The sequence below is a fragment of the Rosa chinensis genome, chromosome 2 (assembly GCF_002994745.2).
Source record: "Rosa chinensis cultivar Old Blush chromosome 2, RchiOBHm-V2, whole genome shotgun sequence".
Classification (NCBI taxonomy): Eukaryota; Viridiplantae; Streptophyta; class Magnoliopsida; order Rosales; family Rosaceae; genus Rosa; species Rosa chinensis.
Genome location: NC_037089.1, coordinates 60,818,953 through 60,841,984, shown reverse-complemented (window position 1 = coordinate 60,841,984; position 23,032 = coordinate 60,818,953). Strand labels below are relative to the sequence as shown.

General features: G+C 37.6%; 2 protein-coding genes and 1 pseudogene across 2 annotated transcripts; 2 read left to right on the top strand and 1 right to left on the bottom strand.

The window, feature by feature from the left end:
• Positions 1-202: 202 nt before the first annotated feature.
• LOC112189243 (cytochrome P450 704C1) lies at positions 203-2,946 on the top strand. Its single transcript, XM_024328541.2, has 6 exons — positions 203-531; positions 795-1,010; positions 1,095-1,385; positions 1,472-1,792; positions 1,984-2,187; positions 2,324-2,946. The coding sequence occupies exons 1-6, from the start codon at positions 220-222 to the stop codon at positions 2,519-2,521; spliced, it is 1,542 nt and encodes a 513-aa protein (XP_024184309.1). The 5' UTR covers positions 203-219; the 3' UTR covers positions 2,522-2,946.
• A 4,146-nt stretch (positions 2,947-7,092) lies between these two features.
• LOC112190731 (senescence-specific cysteine protease SAG39) lies at positions 7,093-10,190 on the top strand. Its single transcript, XM_024330204.2, has 2 exons — positions 7,093-7,525; positions 9,583-10,190. The coding sequence occupies exons 1-2, from the start codon at positions 7,093-7,095 to the stop codon at positions 10,188-10,190; spliced, it is 1,041 nt and encodes a 346-aa protein (XP_024185972.1).
• Positions 10,191-21,462: 11,272 nt separating this feature from the next.
• Positions 21,463-22,507, bottom strand: LOC112184679 (annotated as a pseudogene).
• Between the last annotated feature and the right edge of the window lie 525 nt (positions 22,508-23,032).

The following is a 23,032-nucleotide window of genomic DNA, read 5'->3' as shown; positions in this document are numbered from 1 at the left end:
ATCTTAGAGAAATTTTCCCAAATGTTAGGCCTCATTGAGGCCAACAGTCATTTTCCAATCCAAATATACTCTTTAGTGATGTGGTGTAATCTAAGCCACTGAAGTATTTATATGATCTAGATTTTTATGAAACTTACCTAACTTCACGGTTAACTACTAGCTTTAGAGGAGCCAAATCCTATATATACAGCAAAAAGCCCAAGTATTCGATATTAGTCCATGAGCGTCATGGATTTTCTTTCCATTTCATTGCATCCTATACCTATAAGTTTAGCAGCAATTCTTTTAGCTATGTTTATGGTTAGACCCCATGCCAGAAGATTATGTGAGAAGAGAAAGAGATATCATCCTGTTGCTGGAACTGTCTTGAACCAACTGATCAACTTCCCTCGGCTGCACCATTACATGACTGAGCTTGCATGCAAATATACAACTTACAGGTTGCTTGGCTTTTTCAGAAGTGAGGTTTACACCTCAGATCCTGCAAATGTTGAATACATGCTCAAAACGAACTTTGTAAATTATGGCAAGGTATGTTATATATATTTCTGAAGGAATCTTTGAATAAATTGTATGTCTCATTAAATTGTCACCAACTAGAAGAGCTTGCTTGATCGAGTAAGGTATAAAACTATAAGTATTGTCCTAAAAAGCTAATCTAGTGTACGTGCTTTTGAACCATTTTCATCTGCTTTTCCGAAAACTTATGTTAATAAAAGTGAAATATGTGGCATTAAAGGTATAAATTACCGCTATTATCTACTCAGTTAGTTCCACTTTTGGGCCTCCTGCAGGGCTTGTACCACCACAGCATTTTGTCAGATATTGCAGGGGATAGTATTTTCACTGTGGATGGGGAAAGCTGGCAGCATCAAAGGAAGTTATCAAGCTATGAATTCTCAACCAAAATAATGAGAGACTTCAGCCTGCAAGTCTTCAGAACCAATGCAGTAAAACTTGCTCGGATAATTTCTGAAGCTATAACCTTTGACCAAGCAATAGAAATCCAAGTAAGTCTGCGATGCTTCAATTATCACAGAGCCTTGTTATTTGATTTGTTTTTCCAATATTCTAATCTTTGTTTTTGTTGGAAGGATTTGTTTATGAAATCCTCCTTAGACTCAATCGTCAGGATTTTTCTTGGTATCGACCTTGACACCATGGGTGGAACAAATGAAGAAGGTATCCGGTTTTCCTATGTCTTTAATGAAGCAAACGAATTTATCCTCTATCGATACGTTGATTTCTTCTGGAAGATCAAGCGGTTCTTAAACATTGGTTCTGAAGCAGTGCTAAAGAATCATATCAAAGTGATAGATCAATTTATGTATACATTAATCAAAAGCAAGATGGATGCGGTCCATCAGTCAGAAGATAATCTACCCGTGAGTCATCTTCTAGCCCATCTATTTGTTTAGGCTTAATTAATTTAGCTTTTTATCATTGACAATATGTTGTCTGATGAGTGCAGCTAAAGAAAAGAGACTTTATTTCAAGGCTTTTGGAAATGAAAGAGACCAATCCAAAGTATATTAAAGACATGGGAGTCAATTTTATTATTGCCGGGAAAGATACTGTGGCTACTGCTCTTTCTTGGCTTTTTTATATGCTCTGCAAGTATCCTCGTATACAAGAAAAGATTTCACAGGAGGTTAGAGAAGCAACCAATATGAAAGATAATTCAAGTATGGATGAGCTTGCAGCCAGCCTTACTGAAGAAGTCCTCGACAAAATGCAATATCTCCATGCAGCTTTGACCGAGACACTCAGACTTTACCCTGCAGTTCCAGTGGTAATATATATATATCAATTGAATCTGATGCATGATTATGATATACAAGCATTACAGCCGTTACTCTATGCTAAGCCTAAAAAAAATTTAAAAATAAAATAAAAAAATAAAAAAGACTTGTTCCTTCATTTTCATAGTTTGAATTGCTTATATTACTTTGTAACGACTTTGTGTCTTGCTGTCATTCGTAGAATGCAAAGGTTTGTTTTTCTGATGATACCTGGCCAGATGGATTTAGTGTCAAAAAAGGGGATATGGTGGCATACCAACCTTATGCCATGGGCAGGATGAAGTTTCTATGGGGTGATGAAGCAGAAGAGTTTCGGCCAGAGAGATGGCTTGATGAAAATGGCATTTTCCAGCCAGAAAGCCCTTTCAAATTCACGGCCTTCCAGGTAAATATAGTATATATTGATGTTACTCAGATCTCAATCTAGAAGTTTTAATTGAAACACAGAGAAAAAGCACGTTTTTGGGTTTGCTGGATAAAACTCTACGTAAAACATGGGAATAATTCTGTTACACGTACAGGCTGGTCCCAGAATTTGCCTAGGAAAAGAATTTGCTTATAGGGAGATGAAGATCTTTTCTGCTGTGCTTTTAGGCAACTACATATTCAAGCTGGCCGAAAAGAAAACAGGGGTCAGCTACAGGACCATGATCAACCTCCATATTGATGGGGGACTTTACGTTCTTGCCGCTCCAAGATTGAAGCTTGAAAGATCTTAGGTGTTTAGTGAATGCAGTACTGTACTGGTGTTTAATTACCACTATAAAATAAGTTACTTATTGTGAATTGAAACAACATATCGGTAGCAGTGATGTTCTCCATTGGATTGTGATATTGTTACACCATTAAACTGAGAATGACTTCGAAATGGGTCGTTCGGCATCGTTATCGTAGAAATTCAGAAATAAGTGCTCTAGTTATTGTACTCGTCTTTCTGAGCACAACTTGTCGGCAATCAGATATATAGGAGAGCAAGAGCTTAAGCAAAATGTGGACAAAAGACTTTTTTGTTGTAGGGGGAGTGCTAGGCTCACACTCATACACACTCACCTGAGCCACACTCGGACATGTGTCAAGTTCTCATTGATTTTTAATATTAAAGTACACAATAACAATAAAAGCTGTTTTTGTATAAGTCCATAAATACAATGCTAGCTACCTTCCCTTTCTACCTTTCCCTAATACAATGCTAGCTACCTTTCCTTTCTACCTTTCCCTTTCAACATTCCCTACTCAACAAATGACATGTGGATTCCACTACCACTTTAAACTCAATATTTATTATATTGAATAACTAATTCTATTTTTTTCATGTCTGCCCTTCTAATAAATGTCTCATATTTTATTTTTCTTTCTATATTTTACTTTGACTTTGTAGGATGTTTAATTTATTTTGCATTTCTTTTTTCTTAAATAATTTTGTATTTTTTACAATCTTGACAATATGGGTTGTGGTTTTTTGTCTTTTTAGATTGCATTATTATTATCCAGTAAAACATCACTTTCAATACTCTTAATCGCCATCAAACTTTGCTGGCGAAACTTTCATCACCTATTTGAGTCCAAGTATCATCCCCTGATCTAAAATATGCAAGACAGGTTACAGAAAGAAACTCACTATTGTATCGTACTAGTACTTCATAATCATTAGGACATAAACATGGGTCAACCGACAATTCAACCGAATAAATAGAAGCTCTTCCATCTGTGGTTTTTATGAGTGGTGGAAGAGTAATGGTATGCTCGGTGAAAGGGTTCAGTTAGCTCAATTTCTTAAAAAAAAAAAAAACAACAGTTTTTAAAATCTTTGTTCAATTTCATTTCCCCCCGCCAAAGAAATGAAATTGAATGAAGATTAAAAAATGGGAATGGATTTCAGAGTGGATGTTAGAGAAAAAGAAAGAGATAAAAAAAAAAGATTTGATTGAACGAAGATTAAAAAAATGGGAATGGATTTCAGAATGGATGCTAGAGAAATAGAAAGAGATAAAGAAAGATTTGAGAGAAAGGGAAGATAGGTATGAGGAAGTTTGACCCAGATGAACCCATAAAGAAAAAAACCACAATCCAGATTGTCAAAATAACAATTAAAAAATGCAAAATTAATTAAGAAAAAAGAAATGAAAAATAACTTAAATATCCTACAAAGTCAAAGTAAAATATAGAAAGAAAAAAAATGTGAGACATTTATTAGAATGGCAGACATGGAAAAATAGAATTAGTTATTCAATGTAATAAATATTGAGTTTAGAGTAGTAGTGGAATCCACATGTCATTTGTTGAGTGGGGAATGTTGAAAGGGAAAGGTAGAAGGAAAATGTAGCTAGCATTCCTCATCCAAAAGATGATGGTTATCTATTTATGGGTATTCTTGTAATTACACAAATAAAGATATTATTTTAATCTTCACCATAATTTCATCTCTAAAGCTTTTTAGCTCTGCACAAACAAGCTTAAGATTCATCGGATCTGCACCAAGTAATATTTTCTAAAATAAGTCCAATGACCGAAATGCAATCCCGAGATTCAAATGAGTTTCGAATCAAGAGCAAGCTAAACACGCATGTCACATATAACTAATACACTATTGTTATTATACGTCATTGCATTACGCTTTACTGGGATTTGAATCCAAGTCTATTGGGATCGCTGCCCCACTATCATTTATTGGTTAGCATAGTTATGTCAATTACATTTAAATTATTTTCATTATAATTTAGAGAAAATATTTCAAACAGTACCCAAACTTAGGCCGACTCCTAACTTCAGTATCCGACTATGCAAAACTATCACTTTGGTACCCCAAGTTTGAAGCTCGACCCAACAATGGTACACGCCGACGACGTTAACTAGCTAACCATGTGGCATATTTTGAGGGGTAATTCGGTCCAACTATTTTTTTTTTAAATTTAATTAAAAAAAATTTTGAGACCAATTTTTTGGTCTCACCAATAACACTTGTCCCTAAGCGAGCTCTGGCCAAGATGACCAAGAGCGAAGAAGCCATCACCGCCGACCTCCAAGGCCTCTCCAACAAGGAGATCGGGAGACCAAAAACAGAGAGAGCTAGTTGCTCTCTGACCCGGACACTAGCCGCTACTTGAGAAAGAAATCCGACTGGAGGGACGACGTCCGGCTACCCCACGACGGCGCACAGCAACCATTCCCTTCTTCTCTGCGTCGCCTACGTCCCTGTGCCTTTGGATCACTCATGCATTGAACAGAGAAGGAGCAACGACGACTGGAAGCTCCAAGACTTCTTCGGCGAGCTCTGCAATTCCCGAGGATTCCGACCACCATTTTGCCTACCTGTGGTATGAAATCTCATCTCCTCGTCATGCCCAACAAGCCTGTGCAATTATTTTTTGAATTTGATTGGGTTTTAATGACTTGGTTTCTGGGTTTGGTCTCGGGCAGCAGTGTTCTTGGACACCGGCGACATTTCTGGCTGTTCTGGACTCATTCCTGCCTAGTTTCTGGGGTTCGACTGCTTCTCTGGACGAGGCCTAACCCTACGTGGGAATTAAACTCTGAAGATTTCTGGGTTGTGGTCATTAAGGCTTGAATACCAGTTCATCATGAACTTCCTCATGAACTTCCAATCACAAGCTGACAAAACCCAAATGAAGGAGACGAGGAGGAGAAGAAGGGATCTGCTAAAGAGGCAGCCATTTGGTCACTGATGTGTGTTTGTGTGATACGAAGCTTTACCAAAATAAAAAAGGACTCTCTCTCTCTCTCTCTCTCTCTCTCTCTCTCTCTCTCTCTCTTTCTCTCTCTCTTTGAAATAGGGTTTATGAATTTCACAGAGAAATTGATAAAGCCATGAAGGATTTGGCTGTATTGTGTTTGTGAACTTCGATTCCATGGATTTTGGGATTGATTTCTTGGGTTATGGTTTGAGTTAGTGGGTGGTGGAGGAGGCGGAGGAAGTGGAGGAGTTGGTACCGGTGCTGTGATTTGGGTGGAATTCTTGAATTTCGGTTTGACTGAGAGAGTGAGAGTGAATTTGGGTTGAAATGATCCAATTACCCTTCAGGAATTGCCACGTGGCTGGACTCTTAACACTGTTATGGACGGTGTGTACCGTTCTTGGATCGGGCTTCAAACTTGGGGTACCAAAATGATAATTTTGCATAGTTGGGTATTGAAGTTAGGAGTCGGCCTAAGTTTGGGTACTGTTTCAAATATTTTATCTTTCCCTATAATTTAAGTTATTTCCGTTATAAGCCAGAAACTCAAGCCCAGTGGTCGCAGACATAAACCCAAGACGCAGCTCAGGCCTGAAACTCTAGGCAAGCCCCAGCAGAGCGAGCCCAGCAGCCAAAAGCTGAGCCCAGGTCATCCATTTGACCAGGGTCCATCATTCCTCGGGCGCACGCACGACAACCTAGCAGGTCAAGCCTCCCAATATTTAATCACCATGTTTCTCTACCTCCGTATACAAATAGTTTTTCTCTGCTGGAGACATGGCTGCAACTGATGAGCTACAACAGTACTGATACCTTGAGCTTTTCTTTTACTATAGTAAGAGAAGAAAAAGTAATGTACACTATCAAGTTTGACAATATAATGCCACGTGAAAGTGAAATTTTTGTGTGTTTTCAAGTACTTTTATAGCCAGGTGATCTTCTGCAGAAAAGCCGCATTGGTTGGTAGGTGCTCAGATGCTACTAGTGAGTTAATTTGAAACAAAAGAGCAACCAATTTTCACTCGTACAGAAAAGAAAAGAAAAAGTACTTATGTCTATACATTTAGTCTTTAAATAAGCATACCATTCTCAAATAGTTGTCTTGCTCACTATGCCAGAAGGTATCATCTGTAGTAAGCCTTACAAAGGAAAAGACAAGAACATCCGAAAACGTAGTTACCAAAGGATATCAACATTTCATCTTTTCATGCATTTTTTCTCTTTATAATTACTGCAGGCCAGTATGTAATTTAGCTAAGAACTAGCTTTCAACTTTTGCATACCAGTTAAACTGGAGGAAGTCATGGTCTGACTTCTGTAATATTAAACCTTCGCTATTAAACAAAAGATTAGCATTTTTTATGAGAAAGAAGTAACCACTTATATTAGATTTGGCTACTAACAACAAATTATATTCAGAGGCAATGAGTCCATATTAGAACATTTTATGGGGAACAACTATTGCAGATCAACTTTTCGGGCACGGAGATAATACAGCAAGGCCATTCTCTTCTCTATATAAATAAACTGAGTAGAGACTACCATTTCATTGTACACCTGCTCATTAGTTCATTTACTTCATCATATCCTAGCTTACCATGGAGTTCACCAACCTCGGAAAATGTCTTTGTTTGGCTTTGATCCTCGTCATGTTTGGAGCTTGGTCTTCTGAAGCCACTTCTCGCACTCTCCAAGATGCATCAATGTATGGGAGATACAAGCAATGGATGGATCATTATGGACGTGTCTATAATGAGATCAATGAAAAGAAGAAGCGCTTCCAGATATTCAAGGAAAATGTAGCATTTGTAGAATCATCCAACAATGATGCAAGCAAACCTTACAAATTAAGTGTCAATCAATTTGCAGACCTTACAAATGAAGAATTCATTGCCTCTAGAAATCGAATCAAGGGGCATGAATGTTCCACAAAGACCACATCTTTCAAGTATGAAAATGTTACTGTGCCAGCTACTGTGGACTGGAGACAGAAAGGAGCTGTAACCCCAATCAAGGATCAAGGCCAATGTGGTACGTAATTGAGCATCTAGCTAATGTTTATTTATAGATAAAAAAAGGGAATCATCCAAACAGTACCTGAATTTGCTCGACTATTAACTTTTGTACCTATGTTTTGGGAAATATCAAAATAGTATCAAGGATTTAAGCCCGACCCAATTTTCATACATAGGAACAGTAAAAACGTTAACTCCGTTAACTTTTCAATGGTATTTTCATCCCTTCACTTGAACCCTAATCATTTTCCCCTAAATCGATCTCCAAAACTTTAATTTCATCGAAGACAGTGAAGAGCTGTGGTGTGGGAGATGCCGAGGAGCTGGACGTATGGGGTTGTCCTGCAGCGCCTTCGCTACGACGGTAGCTTCTCGCCTCGTCGGACGGGCCAGAAGCTGGGTTCTCTCTCTCTTTCAACTGGGTTCTCTCTCTCTTTCAATTTTACTTGGGTTTACTTGGGTTCATCTTCTTTTAGCAACTAATATTGATCATGATCACGATTTTCTCTCTCTTTTTCATCTGTTCATCGTTTCTCACAGCCTTCCTCTCTTTTATTTTTGATTGAGAGAATATCACAAATGATCACTCAATTTTTACCTATTGGACACTTTAGTCACTTACTTTTTGAATATCACTTTGGTCACTCAACTTTAACTTTGTTATTTACTTTAGTTACTTCATTAATTTATTTCATTAAAAAAAATTTATTTGCCACAATATTACAATATTAATGATATTTTTCGTCTAACCAATTGTGAAAAATTGAGAAATCTATATTAGGAGGGAGTATTCAGAGCGCCGCCGTGCACTTGCACCAACACAAATAAATGGTTAGATTGCATTAAATACACTTTTTAATTATTAAAAATAAAGTTGATAATAAATATCAAGGGTTGAGATTATTTTATAAGGGTTGGGTCACTTGCACCGTCGGTGCATAGAATAATTTCCACTATATTAGAATGTTTGGGAGAAGTGATTAAAGTGAGATAAAATGCCCTTTAGGTGACTAAAGTGATTGACAAAGTAATAGTTAAGTAACCAAAGTGATATATTTGAAAATTGAGTGACCAAAGTGTTGAATGAGTCATAGTTGAGTAACCATCTGTGAAATTCTCCCTTTTTGATCTCTGAAAGTTTCACTTTTTTTGCCATTGACGATGGCTTTGCCCCATCTGTTCAGTTCTTTTGTTCTTTAATTTATTTTTTAGTCCTAATAGGCTTCCTCCCAAATTGATGATGACATGATTAATTAGAATTTGAAAAATCATAGGCCGGATGGAATTCTTTTCATGCTTCTGCGCGATTAAAAAATGTATCAACATTTCCTTGTTTATGCCCAAAAGTTTGACGCTATCAAGAGCAGTAATCCAGAATTCCAATACTGCAATTTCCTTGTTTATGCCCAAAAGTTTGACGCTATCAAGAGCAGTAATCTAGAATTCCAATACTGCAATCGATGTCGAAGAACATTCTTCCTCCAACCAAATCGATTTTCATCTTGGTGCAGTGAATTTAATTGATGACTATATACTCCCAATCCTATTCATAACAAATAACTATAGAGCTCAAAGATGAAGAATATATCGGGGTGGGCTACTGAAGAAGTGCAGATTTTTTTGGTTGAAGAAGATAATTGAGAGAGAGAGAGAGAGAGGGAGGGAGGGGGGCGCATAATTAAGAAGCTAAAAGTAATAGTAAATGAGCTTGTAGGATTTTTTGATGATGTGTTAATATGATAGCCCCTAGATATTAAATCAATAGTTTAGAATTATAGTCAAAGAGAAAGAAGGAGATTTCTTTGCCAAGGAGAGGATCCGGATTCATTGGGTTCAAGTGAAGGGACAAAAATATCATTGAAAAGTTAACGAAGTTAACATTTTTACTGTTCCTAGATATGAATATTGGGTCGGGCTTAAATCCTCAGATACTATTTTGATATTTCCAAAATGATGGGTCGATCAAAGTTCAGACAATGTTTGGAAGATTTTTCCATAAAAAAACAATTACCATTTTTATAGTATAAAAGATTACTAGTCTAACTTGTACTAATTTGTCATATCTATATATAGGATCATGTTGGGCTTTCTCAGCTGTGGCAACCATGGAAGGAATCACTCAACTTTCAACAGGTAAACTTATCTCTTTGTCTGAGCAAGAGCTAGTTGACTGTGATGTGAATGGTGGAGACCAAGGTTGTGAGGGTGGCTTGATCGACAATGCCTTTGAGTTCATCGATCAAAATCATGGACTTAGTACTGAAGCTAATTACCCCTACACCGGTGTTGATGGTACATGCAATGCCCAGAAGGAAGCCAGCCATGCAGCCTCGATAACTGGTCACGAAGATGTGCCGGCAAATAATGAAAGTGCCCTTCTTAAGGCCGTCGCTAATCAACCCATTTCCGTTGCCATTGATGCTAGTAGTTCGGATTTCCAATTCTATTCAAGTGGTGTTTTCACAGGAACTTGCGGAACAAGCGGTTTGCCATTGATGCTAAACCATGGTGTTACCGCAGTAGGTTATGGCGTCAGTGATGATAGGACTAAGTATTGGTTGGTTAAGAACTCATGGGGGGCACAATGGGGTGAAGAAGGGTACATCAGAATGCAAAGAGATGTTGCTGAGAAGGAAGGTCTGTGTGGTATTGCTATGGCAGCCTCTTATCCCACTACATAAATATACCATCAAGTGAATGTTATGATATGTACATGAACTGCTTGTGCTTATAATGCTTAAAAGCTACCATATCTGTTAGAAAACCGTACCATTTAAGTTTCATTAATACAAAAGTGAAGAACTCCTTTTACGTTTTGTTTCTCTATAAATCTCTATAGATGACCTATATTTTTTACGAGGAGAAGAAGTAATTTGAAATTTTGAAATCTCACTCATCCTTCCACCATTTCGTTCCCTTATAAAAGTTCACTTTCTGTCACATTGTGTCATTCCACTCCGAGTACGTTCTGAGTCCAAACTGAACTCACTAGTTGGTTTGTTAGAAAACAAGTTATTGTTACAACTGCTGGCATTTTAAAATAAGATCCAGAAGTTGAGGTGACGTGAGTATTTAGAAGTTTAGATGCACTAATTTTTCATATATAGTATAGCTTTGTATTGACCAGAGAGTTCAGTAAGCTTGCTGCATTTGGAGGAATGACTGAAGGAGACCTATCAAGTACATCAAAGTGCTCAGCATGTGAAGCTAAATCATCACGTGTAAGGAAATTAACATGATACTTGATAGTTTATAAGGAATATATGGCTGCTTTGATATGAGAATTGGGAATAAGGATGGAAAGAATTGAGGTTGCTTTATTCTCAGTAGTAAAATAGTTGGCAAGCAATTCCAGGTTCTAATTCCCATCCATAGACATCATCCAACTTACCCTTATAGGTAAGAATAAATGACTAAAGGAATTCTAGTAGGAAGCTAGAAATCCAAATAAATCCTCATTGAACAGCCATTGTAACGTCCCAAACCTGAATTTACCGATTTACTAGTCATTTGGACTGTAAACGAGTTTTACTTTCACTTTTATTGTCGTTTCGGTACTTTTAGGGGGCTCTAAAAGATGACTTTTTGTTCGGGTCAAAATTTGAGAAAATTTCCTTCATGAAAGTTGTAGAGGACATTAAACCGAGCACGTACATATGTGGTACGTAAAAATCAGAGTTCGTATGTGAAAGTTATGGCCAAAAATGTAAAAGTTACTGTGGTAAGTTGCCATTTTTGAAAACCTACCCAGTTTTCTCTCTCTTCTTCCCCGATTATTTTCTCCTCTTTGGTTCGATTCTTCCTCCTCCGATTTCTTCCTTCTCCGGCCGACCCACGAAGGAATCCCGGCACCGGCAAGCTCGCCTTTTCCCCCTTGTCACATCTGTGGTGGTGTTTTGCAGTGATTCGGCCAGATGAGCTCGATTTTGAGCAGTGAAGTTCACTGTAGCCAATCGGAACTTTCATCGATTTTCTGCTATTCCGGCCGTCTCCGGCCACCAAACCGGCGTCGAAGGTTCGGTTTTTGACAAGGATCATTTTGCCCCTAGCCTTGAGCCACGATTTGATTGTAGAGGGAGAATCGATCAAAACCCGATCCTAGGGTTCTTGGATTTTCTTCACCGGCCAATTTCGATCACTTACAGGTATAATTGGAACTTGTTGTAGTTGAGAAAAATGTTGGGTCTGTTGTGATGTTGCTGTTGCCAAAATTTGGTGGCCATCGGAGGTGGTGGCCGCCGACGAGTGGGCCCGACGCGCCGCCACTATAGGTGGCTCGTGGAGACACGTAGGGCAGTTTTCTGGCTTCGATTTTTAGCCTATTATATCCTATAATTGATGTAGAGCTCGTAAATGTGAATTTAGTTGGAATTGAAGAAAAGTTGTGTTGATTATGAAATTTCCGGAATTTAGAATTCCATTACCGATTTACGAGAATCCGACCGTCGGATATCTCTTGGATCTGCCTTGGAACATTTAAATTAACGGATTGATATTAGTGATGTAATTTGGGTTGAATCCGAGAAGAAGTGGAGACGTTATTATGAGGATTTGATTTTAGGAATCGTATTAAATTGTTGAATAGTGATTCACAGAATATAATTGTGTACAGGGCGATGTACCGAGCTATTGCTCGATGAAGAAACTCGTTTGCGTGATCGCCTAAATAGAACAGTGAGTGGACTTTTGTTTTAAATAATGATGCATGCTTTTATTTTGAAATTATTGATTAATTTAATTATCATTTTATTTATTGAGCATAATATTTTGCCTTGGATTATTATTTTGACATTGTTTTTCCACATGAATTTCGGTTACGAATCTATTATGCTCGGATTTGGATTTATGATTTATTTTCGAAGATTAATTATGAATTATTTTCAATTATGATTCGGAATGGATTTTGAGCCTTCGATAAGTATCTCTGATATATGGCTTTTTATTTGAAAGCATGATTTCGACAAATTATATATTTTCCGAGGTGATTTCCGGAAATTTATAATACATTTCTATTCGTCAATATTGAGATTTATGGAATATCTTTCAAAACTGAGATTTTCGAGGGAATTATATTTATCGATTATTTCTCGCCTGATGGTTTATAAATTCGAGATTATTTTGGCGTGCGGGGCCACATCGTTGGAATATGTCTTCTCTCGTGAGTAATGGGGAAGCCTTACTGATTTTCGAGTTTTCGTATGGTTTTAAACCACCATACCTGGGTCGTCATATTTATTGCTAGCTAGCCTATTAGTACTCCTACCTACTTACTATGTGTTCGTGGGTGAGTAGAGCAGAACATGGGATGCTCCAGAGTGTGGGACACTCCGACCCGAGCCTGGGAGGCTCCCTTATTTGTATGGTGAGAACTTCTTCCCCATATTTGATTGATACCTTCAGCTAGCGGGGCTAGCTTGATTTCTTTTGACCAGCGGGGCTGGAATGTTTTCACTAAATTTCGTGTTGCGAGAAATATGTTTTATCCACGTTGCATACATTGAGTTTTTAAAGGAATAAATGTCGGAAAGTATTAAAACTTTACTTTCATTTGAATTTCTTACTTATTTATTTTTGTTCACTCACTCTAACGTGTTTTAAATTACTTTTCCCTGGGCCCTTCGATTTCAAATGCCCAGTTTGCAGGCTAATTAGTGGAGGTCGGGCGTACATGGTATATGAGGCATAATTGTCACTAATTCCACATTGTAGGATTCCTTGATCCTTTACTCTTCTTTATATATCTATGTGTATTAGTATTGCTCTGATAACCTTTGGGATTAGTATTGTTGAGTTTTGTGTTTTGTGAAAGTGGAGTTGATGGTAATTGGGAGCAGGGTGGCTCCAGGAGTATAAGGTTGGTTTGCTTGAAGTGTTTGTGTGTTTTACAGGTTTTTGGGTAGTCCATTTTAGGGGTGACTCTGCAGAATTTTTTGTAGAGCTATTCCACAGGGCCCACCTCAGATTTCAGGGTGAAATTCGGGGCGGGTCCTGTCAGCCATCCTTTCGCAATATATATATATTTTTTTGGAATTGAACATTTTATTAATAGAGGTTAACCCTCAGAAAAAAATATACAACGAATATAAATATGGTAGATGATCATTGTGATTCATCTTTCGCAATATATAGTTGATATACCATTTAGAGTTTTTGCTCTTTTTAATTTGATATTTTTGTTTAATATCAGTTTATTTTATTTTTATTATAGCCAACAAGGAATCTATGTGAGCATAATTTGTTTACGCAGAAATATCACTTTAGTCATCGAACTATGCTTCACTCGACACTTTGGTCATCCAATTTTCACAAACTTCACTTTGGTCACTCAACTATATCACCGTATTATCACTTTGGTAACTTCGTCTATTTTTTCCGTTTACATGTGGCAATTGAACCTCATAGCCTTAATAAGCAGGGCTTGTTGAAGGAAGTCGACATTGTGTGTGCCTCTTCAAACTAGGATTTTAGTCATAGAGTTGTAATAGGAGAAGGTTCTAGATTTATAGTTATGATTGGATTCTAATACCTTTCATGTACTCTATAACTCCCTATATAAAGGGCTCCTATTTTCAATAATACAACACAATTCTCTCTACAATTCCAATTCTCTACAACACGTTATCAGCACGAGTTCTAACCCTAGCCTAAAAGAAAAAAAAAAATCCTACAACTCTCCTCACAAAAACCTGTCGCAGCCCCCCTACCCACGAAAAACCCTAACTTGGCCTACCCCCTGCTGCTGCTTGCCTCCTGTTGCAGCCCTCCGCCCTGTAGTTTCCTGCCGCATGATTTGCAGCCCTACTGCCCCTGCAACCCACTCCCTACAACCTGCTGCCGTCACCACTAAAAAAAACTCCAATTGCAACAGCAGTTTACGACGGCAAATCGTGATTTTGCCGTAGCAAATACTTTTCGTGACGACAAATTAAGCTTTTGCGACTGAAATGTCAGTATTGCAATAGGTGGCGTCACAAGATCCATTTGCGATGGTAAATTTCCGTTGCAAAAAGTATTTGTGACGAAAACTATTGCCGTCGCAAAGGCTAATTTAATTGCGACGGATACTTTGCCGTCGCAAAAAGATATTTAATTATAAAAAAAAAATCTGGTGTGAATTTCACACCAAAGCTAGTACTGTACTGCAAAAATTATAAGGTGAAATTGTTAAAATAGCATATGAACTAATTTCAATTACAAACCAACAATCACAATTGTAAGACCAACCAAAGGTTTTGCAAAATTACAAGCATCAAAATACCTAAAACTACTAAGTTTCTTGTTGAAATTAAGAGTTACACCCGAAGATAGTTGGAAGGAGACCTTGGGTTGCCCAGGAAGTTATACAATCCTATCACTTTCTTCTTCATTCATTGATCCATGACTTGTGCTTTTGAACAGCCCCACAAGCAAAATAGAGACATATCCTCAATAACCTAACCCACAAATAGCAGATAACAAGTAAATACCAAAGAGAGAAATTATTAACCTGCATGAAACCTGCTTGGGCATCCAGGGATTCTCTCCAGTGTGCCAAGTAACCAGCCATTCTAGGGATTGCAAATAAAACTGGGAAGAACTTCGTTGGAAATCCCATTGCCCTATTTAACAAGAAGTCAATACTTTCTTACCAGTTACAAACAGAAAAACCCACAAACTTTCATATCTTTATACAAGCACAAGTACCTATATATCAACCCAGAGTAGAAATCAACATTAGGATACAGCTTTCTCTTAACAAAATACTCATCAAATAGTGCAGCTTTCTCCACAGCAACAGCATCCTGCAAATGACATAAGATAACTGCACTCAGACTTTACGGTGTTTATTCAATATAATCGACGAAGAGTACCAAAAGCCTAACGGGATTGCAATAACTAAGATTATCTCTCCTTCTCTCTCTTCCCTTCTTGGGGGAGACGTAATGGAGATTAGAAATATACCTCAATCAGTGGATCCCTTCCAACAATGGAGAATACTTCATCTGCTAGCTTTCTTATGACATTTGCTCTAGGATCATAGTTCTTGTACACGCGATGCCCAAAACCTGACATCTTTCGCTTCCTGGACAAATAGAAAACAACGTTTCAATAATAAAAATTTAGATTAATTTCAGTTTACCCCCCTGAGGTTTGGGGGTGTCGTCATTTCACTCCCTTTACTTTGAATTTTAAATTTTACCCCCTAAACTTTTCAATTTCAATTAGCCGTGTCCAATTTCTACTATTTCGTCCAAATTAGCCGTTAAGTTTGACCCTTGAGGGCTAAAATGGTCATTTCAACATTAAAAAATTAAAAATTAAAATTTCTGTTTTTTTTTTAAATTTTTTTTATTTTGTCTTCAACCTACACATCACAAGTTATAATAGGTTTATAAAAAAAAAAAAAATTACTCTAGGTGGTTGAAAGCTACTCGTTGGTGGCGTCAATACCACTTTTGGGCCGTAGGGGGTAGGCGGCGCTAACCCTACCTTGGACCGAATTTATGTTCTGACTTCTTTTCGTTCTGAAAAATGGATGTCCGTGTGAAGTCTTTAATATACAGATCATCATATCACGACCTGGATGTCCCAAATGGTCATGCCAAAGCCTATATGAGTCAGAATCTCATAAATCATCTCTCATGCAATGACTCGAATAGTGGTTGCATACAACTCACTAGATCGATACATAAGTTTATCTAAGACTCGTTTATGTCCATAGTCATTAGAGGTGATGCAAAGGAACTCTTGTCCATTCTCACAATGTGTTTCCAAATGAAAACCATTGGCTCTTATATCTTTGAAATAATAAAGTTCGAAAAATATGTCTACGACATGAGATAAAATAAATCGATAACTTTAATAATAGCCAATGATTACATCAAAGTGTCGTGACCATTTATCTAATCCAAAATAAAAATCAAATTTAGACAAATCATAGTCACTCTATCCGTTTGGTAGCTCCAATCAAATATGACCAGGAAAGTAAAGAGGGATGTCGGTGTTTCCTAGACATCATACTTAATTAGGTGCACCACATGAGAAAGAGTTAATACAAAATGTCATTTATTGATTAAGGCATATTGCCATTACATAATTCTTGGAAATAATAAAGACTATTCTAAAAATAAAAATCTGCGGCATTTTGTCTTCATCGCCAGATTTAAAGTCTTTGTGAACTCGATGCCTTGATCACCGTGATGCAACTACCTTCGTAGGTACATTGCAAATTCAGGTCCATTGATCAAACGTTCCATATCAGAAATAGACAGCATAAAGAGGATTCTCCCTTGATTGAAGCGCATTGGCGCAATATGCATAGTCCCTAGGAATGGTGGCGTTGGAAAGTGGTGACCATGGCCAACGTTGGCTCCATGGTTTCCAACCCTATGTCCCTCAAAATCACGCCTCCTATGGTTGTGTGATTGTCGCCTTGAGCGATTACCTTCTTGAGCATTTTGATCGTATGGATCATGACGTCGATGGCAACTTTCTCTAGCCATAGTACGATGCTCTTGATGGCTATGTTGAAGCCTATCAATTTCTCTTTTCACAAGTTCATTGCCATGTCTTTCAGCAGTGGCCATAGCTTTAATAAGCTGTTGGAAACTTTTGATTCGTCTTGCATTTACATGAGTCTGGAATATGTCAGAGGACCTCATAGCATAGACGGGGAAGGTATTGAGGGTTTTCTCAATCAATTGGTCTTCTGTGATTGTTTTTCCACAGAGACGCATCATTGCTCTGATGCTGAGGGCTTCCGAATAAAATTGTATGACTGTCAAATTCAGAGAAGCGAAGATCTTTCCATTCTGTTTTTGTATTTGGAAGGATGGAGTCACGAACATTGCCATATTGTTCGCGAACCGCTTGCCAAAGTTTTATGGTGCTATCCTCATTTATGAACTCAAACTGGAGGTCACTATCCATGTGACGTTTTATGAAGGCAAGTGCCTTGGAATTATCTTTCTCAGTTTGAGGGTCTGGAGCTGTTTCTATATAACAAAGCTCTTGGATTGTAAGCAATAAATCTTGGGCAGTAAGATGGGTCTCAATGTCAATGGCCCAGTCTAAATATCCTTTGCTTGCATAATCCAATGGAACAAAATCGAGTTTGTTCGTGTTTGACATCCTAAATGGTGAAACAAGAACAAGTTTGGTTTCAGAGTCAATGCTTCCACGAAAACTAATATAAATAGGATTTCTATGCTATGCTACCAAGAAATCGATTTCCAAGCTATGCTACCAAGAAATCGATTTCCAAGAATAATTGGATTAGACCGAAACAATGATGTTTATATGATCATAAATCGATGCTTACGAACGTTCTTAGTCTGAAGTCTTACGAACGCTCTTAGTTCTTTAATAGCGTGAATCCCCATGATTCTACTTTCTCAATAATCGAACCCACGTTATAAGATAGGTGGAATGTAGAAGAAGGGAGGTTGCAAGTCCCCGAAGAAAAAGAAGAAGAAATTTAAATTTCGGAAAGCAGGAACTTTAATTTAAAATTTTACTTTTTAAAATTCAGAGTAGATTTTCTTCTGAACAGCTTTCACTTCGATTGGTGTACAAGTCTCAAAATAACTCTGATAAGGATGAAATTCGGATATCAGATGGAAGAGAAAGAGACGAACAACTTTGATGAAGAAAATATTTTGATCTGGGGTTCCTAACTAGACGTTTAGGGGCTTGCAAGTAGACGGACGTGCACAGAAAAGGAGAAGGATGCAGTTGGTGTGCGTTGGTGCTGTAGGGGAAGCAGGGATGCGTAGGTGTTGCAGGGGAAGGTGCACAGGTGAGACTAGCATGGGCTAGGAGCTGCGGTGATGAAGAAGATCTTCGGGTTTTTGGTTTGTGGTTTGTGGTTAGAACTCGTGCTGATAACGTGTTTAAGTAAAATTGAATTTGAGAGAGATTGATGAGAGAATTGTAATCATATTATTAAGAATAGGAGCCCTATATATAGGGATTACAAAGTACATGTTCTAATTGTTAACGTTAGAGATTGAGCGGGATCTCTAGTTAGCTATAAATAAAGAGAGAGAGAGAGAGAGAGAGAGATTGACACAAGATGTATAGTGGTTCGCCTCCGCATGAGCGGGAGACTACGTCCACTTGAAAGCTATATTAGTGTGTCGAGCCTCGCGGCCTAACAAGATTACAAGAGATGTAATGAATGTATTGAGTTGTGGGAGGAGGCATTCCTTTTATAGATGAAGGAATGCCTCTCATTTACTTGTTCTTCGATGTGGGACAAGCAAAGTTACTATTCTAGTCTATTTAACATGTAGAAAGCTATGTTATGGGGGCATCTTGGCAAGGGCGGAAAGGTGGCTTCCCTGTGGCGGATTTGCGACTTCCGGATACCGCCGCGTAGCCTGAACATAGGGCTACACGATGCATGTCTCTGTTGGGCCTTGCCATGTCTTGTGGATGTCCCAAAGTAGGTGTTACTTATGCTTGGTGATGTAGTAAATACTCCATATTATTGGAGGTATGTACACTAATGTTACAAAGAATACTAATCCGAGCAGGATTAGGAATTCTAGAACCTCCTCTCCTATTACTACTCCTAGTTTGATTAGGCACACAAGACTTGATTTTCCTTCAACATAATCAAATAAATCCAAAGGGGTTTTCACAGTTTTTACCCATAATCTGAGTTCTTCAACTTTTGATTCTATTTAGAATTTCTGCAGTTTTACTTATACTAGTTGTACCATTCAAAAGGGTTTCCTCAAGAAGAGTATCTCTAGTTCTCTACCCCAAAAAAGTGTTCTAATTGCTAAATCAAAAAGGGTCACTAGCTTTTCTTCAAAACAACCATATCTACACCTGGAAAAGCCAACACTAATTGCATAAACACCAAGACAACAGATTAAAGTTCTGTTGGCTTCTAGTGCAAAGTTTCAGTATTACTAAACCCCTCTTCTAGGTCTCCTCCTCCATCACCCCCCTTGAATTTCTTCCACACCCAGGAGATAAGCAACAATGCATAATCAAATAAATCCAAAGGGGTTTTCACAGTTTTTACCCATAATCTGAGTTCTTCAACTTTTGATTCTATTTAGAATTTCTCAATACGGACTTGCATTCAGGAAGAACACTCTATGGAAGCCAAAAATTGGAAGGGAGATGAAGTGAAGAAATGATTTTTAAAGAAAAGATCACCCAGAAAGAGAGAAGTTAAAGGTTCAATTATTTATTTTTTTTAAAAATTTTTTTCTTCACCCTAGTCTTGAATCAAATTTGAAGAATGGGGAAGAACAAATCCCCAACAAATAAACGTTTGCTAGTAAATAAATACTTTGTTCTTAAAATTTGTCTTGCTTGTGAGACAAATCTAAAGTTGGGCAAGTTCAAAAACAGTTTAAATCAATGCTTTGTTCTTCAGATTTGTCTGAAGTTGGATCGAAGTGTTCGTGGAACAAATCAGAAGAGATTCTTCATTTATTTATAATTTGATGTCAGTCATGTCACGACAAGTCAGTCGCCAAATCTAATATATGGGATTACTTTAAGGGTCACTTACCGTGTGACTTTCGCAGAGCTCAAGATGTTTGGAAGCTCATTTGTGTACCCCAAGTGATAGTAGACACTTTGTTTTTGAATTGGGAAGGTCGGTTTGCTGCCTGTCTTAAGCTTCTTATAAAATTCAACGTATGCATTGGAACATTCTGTTTATTCAATGCTGTTTCTTTATTTTGAAATAGAGGTATCAGGGTCAAAGTCCCTTAATAACACTCATGCAGTCATGGTTATGTTGTAGAATGGGGTACACTAATGCTACTAGTGAGGCTACTGTGAAGTGTGCAGAAGGATCACTGAGTTGAAATGCTCTCTTGGTCCAAGAACTTTCAATATATGGCTAGATTGGTGGACTAGTTTGGATTAATAGCTTTACAAAATTACGTATAATGATAGAACTGGAGAAGTGTCTCAATGTTCAAGCTAAGGTTTGGATATTATTCACTGAGTTGAAGCTTAGTCATGAGTTCGTATTTTACAGATGGAAGTTGGGACTGATTCCGTGATAGTTTTCTATCTTATACATAGTAGAGGCACTTCATATTGTTAGTAAATTGATCAGACATGAGTGAATAGCTCATTGCATAAGAATATTTTGGATGCAAGATATCCTGCATATCAATTTGGTTTAGAAGCTGCAGACCACTTGAAATTGTTCAGCACGAATATGAGAGACTTAAAATGGACAACCTACTATAAGAAACGGATTAAAGTATTCAAATCAGAGAATACTAAAAGCAACAAAACAGTTGGATGACTAATACAGTTTGGCAAAGATAGTGTTCCAGCATCTGAAATCTCATGTTATTATTTCCCTTCGACGTGTGATGCTTGGCTTCAAATGCCAAAAAGACAGGAAATTCACAGAGCAAAACGAGAATGAGCATTAGTATATAATTTACCTCCATTGGTTACAATATCGTTCATTTTCACTTTCATGTACTTGATAGATCATGCAATTACTCCTTCTAGATGTAGCAAGCTCACTGAACTCTCGGGTCAATACAAAGCTATACCATGAAAAATTAGTACATTCAATCTTTCTAACAGTTTTGGAAATATGCCTCAACTTCTGGATCTTGCTATAAAATGCCAGCATTGCAACAAATCAATAGAGTTCAGCCATGACTCAGGACTTGGAGTGGAATGACAGAGTAGAACAGAGAACTGAACTTCTATAATGGAACGAAATGGTGGAAATATGAGTGAGATTTAGAAATCTCAAATTACTTTTTCTCCCAATAGAAATAGGTATATATACAGATACATAGCTAGACAAACTAAACATAAAAGGAGTTCTTCATTTTTGTATTAATGACACTTGGTAGTTTTCTTATAGATATGGCTTTTAAGTATTATAAGTACAAGCAGTTCATGTACAGTTCATAATAGACACCTATAAAGGATAGTAGCCAGCATTGATTTCACTTGATGATATATTACTTATGCAGTGGGGTAAGAGGCTGCAATAGCAAAACCACACAGACCTTCATGTGCCACAACATCTCTGTGCATTCTTATGTACCCTTCTTGACCCCATTGTGCCCCCCATGAGTTCTTAACCAACCAATAATTAGTCCCATCATCACTGACGCCATAACCAACAGCAGTAACACCATGGTCTAGGCTTGTTCCACAAGTTCCTGTGAAAACACCACTTGAATAGAATTGGAAATTAGATCCACTAGCATAAATGGCAACAGAAATGGGTTGATTGGCGACGGCCTTAAGAAGGGCACTTTCACTATTTGCAGGCAAATCTTTGATTCTTCGTGACCAGTTATCGAGGCTGCATGGCTTGCTTCCTTCTGGGCAATGCATGTACCATCAACACCGGTGTAGAGGTAATTAGCCTCAGTACTAAGTCCATGATTTTGATTGATGAACTCAAATGCATTGTCCATCAAGCCACCCTCACAACCTTGGTCTTCACCATTCACATCACAGTCGACCAGCTCTTGCTCGGACAAAGAGATTAGTTTACCTGTAGTTAGTTGAGTGATTCCTTCCGTGGCTGCCACTGCTGAAAATGCCCCAACAGCATCTTGTATGTAGATATGACAAATTCTTACTAGTTAGACTAGTATACTTTAGTACTGCAAAAAATGGTAGTTGTCTTTTCATCTATAAATAACAATGAGAGGATAGATGGTCATGGATTTCACCTAACATGAATGTATACAAGGATTTTGACAGATTATACACTTATATGCTCCTGGCTTGCCAAATTTTTGTACCCTACCATTTCCCTTTGTTGATTGAGAATATATACAGTAACATTATACCATGTCAAAAGAAACTAGAAACTTTTTTTTTTTTTTTTTCAAGCATTAAAAGCCATCCCATGGTGCAAGGTTTGATATGGAGAACTGGGGATAGAAGTTCTACTAAATTTTGATAATTGGTCTGGCTGTGGGATATCATAATTTAGCCACCACTCCTAGTTATATTGATGAAGATAATTGGTTTGCCTTACTTTGCCTGCCATAGTTGTTGATCACATCCTCAGTACTCAGTATTAACGATCTATTGCAAAATTTTGTTACTGACTCCTTGTCTGAAAATGGAAGGAGGTTTAGCAACTACATATACCCAAAAAGCTACAAATCTTTTCTTAAGAGTCATCAGAAATGAGCACAAATGGGAAGAAAGCTAACTAAAGATCCTAGTTGTCATTTCTGTGAGGGTCATCAGGAGATGTTACTTCACCTACCATGTGATTTTTCTAGAGCTCAACATGTTTGGAAGTGATGGCAGACACTCTTTGTAGACTGGGAAGGTTGATTCACTGGGAACCTTAAGCCGAGTTCCTATATATAAAATTGTGTTCTAAGAAAAACTAATTTATGTTTATTTAAATTACAAATTTTACATCCAAACAAACATAATTTATAATTGATATGGGAAAAATAAATGATGGAATTGTATTTTCAGCATTTAAAAATTGTAATTGTTTGATCTAAACATCCGGAGTAATATGACTTGTTTATGCTTAATTTTATTTGGATGTTTA

Excerpts from the sequence above, each read along its gene's own strand:
- LOC112189243 (XM_024328541.2), top strand. The coding sequence starts at position 220 with ATGAGCGTCATGGATTTTCTTTCCATTTCATTGCATCCTATACCTATA. Across the intron at positions 532-794 it reads ACTTTGTAAATTATGGCAAG|GGCTTGTACCACCACAGCAT; the intron begins GTATGTTATATA and ends GGCCTCCTGCAG. Across the intron at positions 1,386-1,471 it reads AGTCAGAAGATAATCTACCC|CTAAAGAAAAGAGACTTTAT; the intron begins GTGAGTCATCTT and ends TGATGAGTGCAG.
- LOC112190731 (XM_024330204.2), top strand. The coding sequence starts at position 7,093 with ATGGAGTTCACCAACCTCGGAAAATGTCTTTGTTTGGCTTTGATCCTC. Across the intron at positions 7,526-9,582 it reads CAAGGATCAAGGCCAATGTG|GATCATGTTGGGCTTTCTCA; the intron begins GTACGTAATTGA and ends ATCTATATATAG.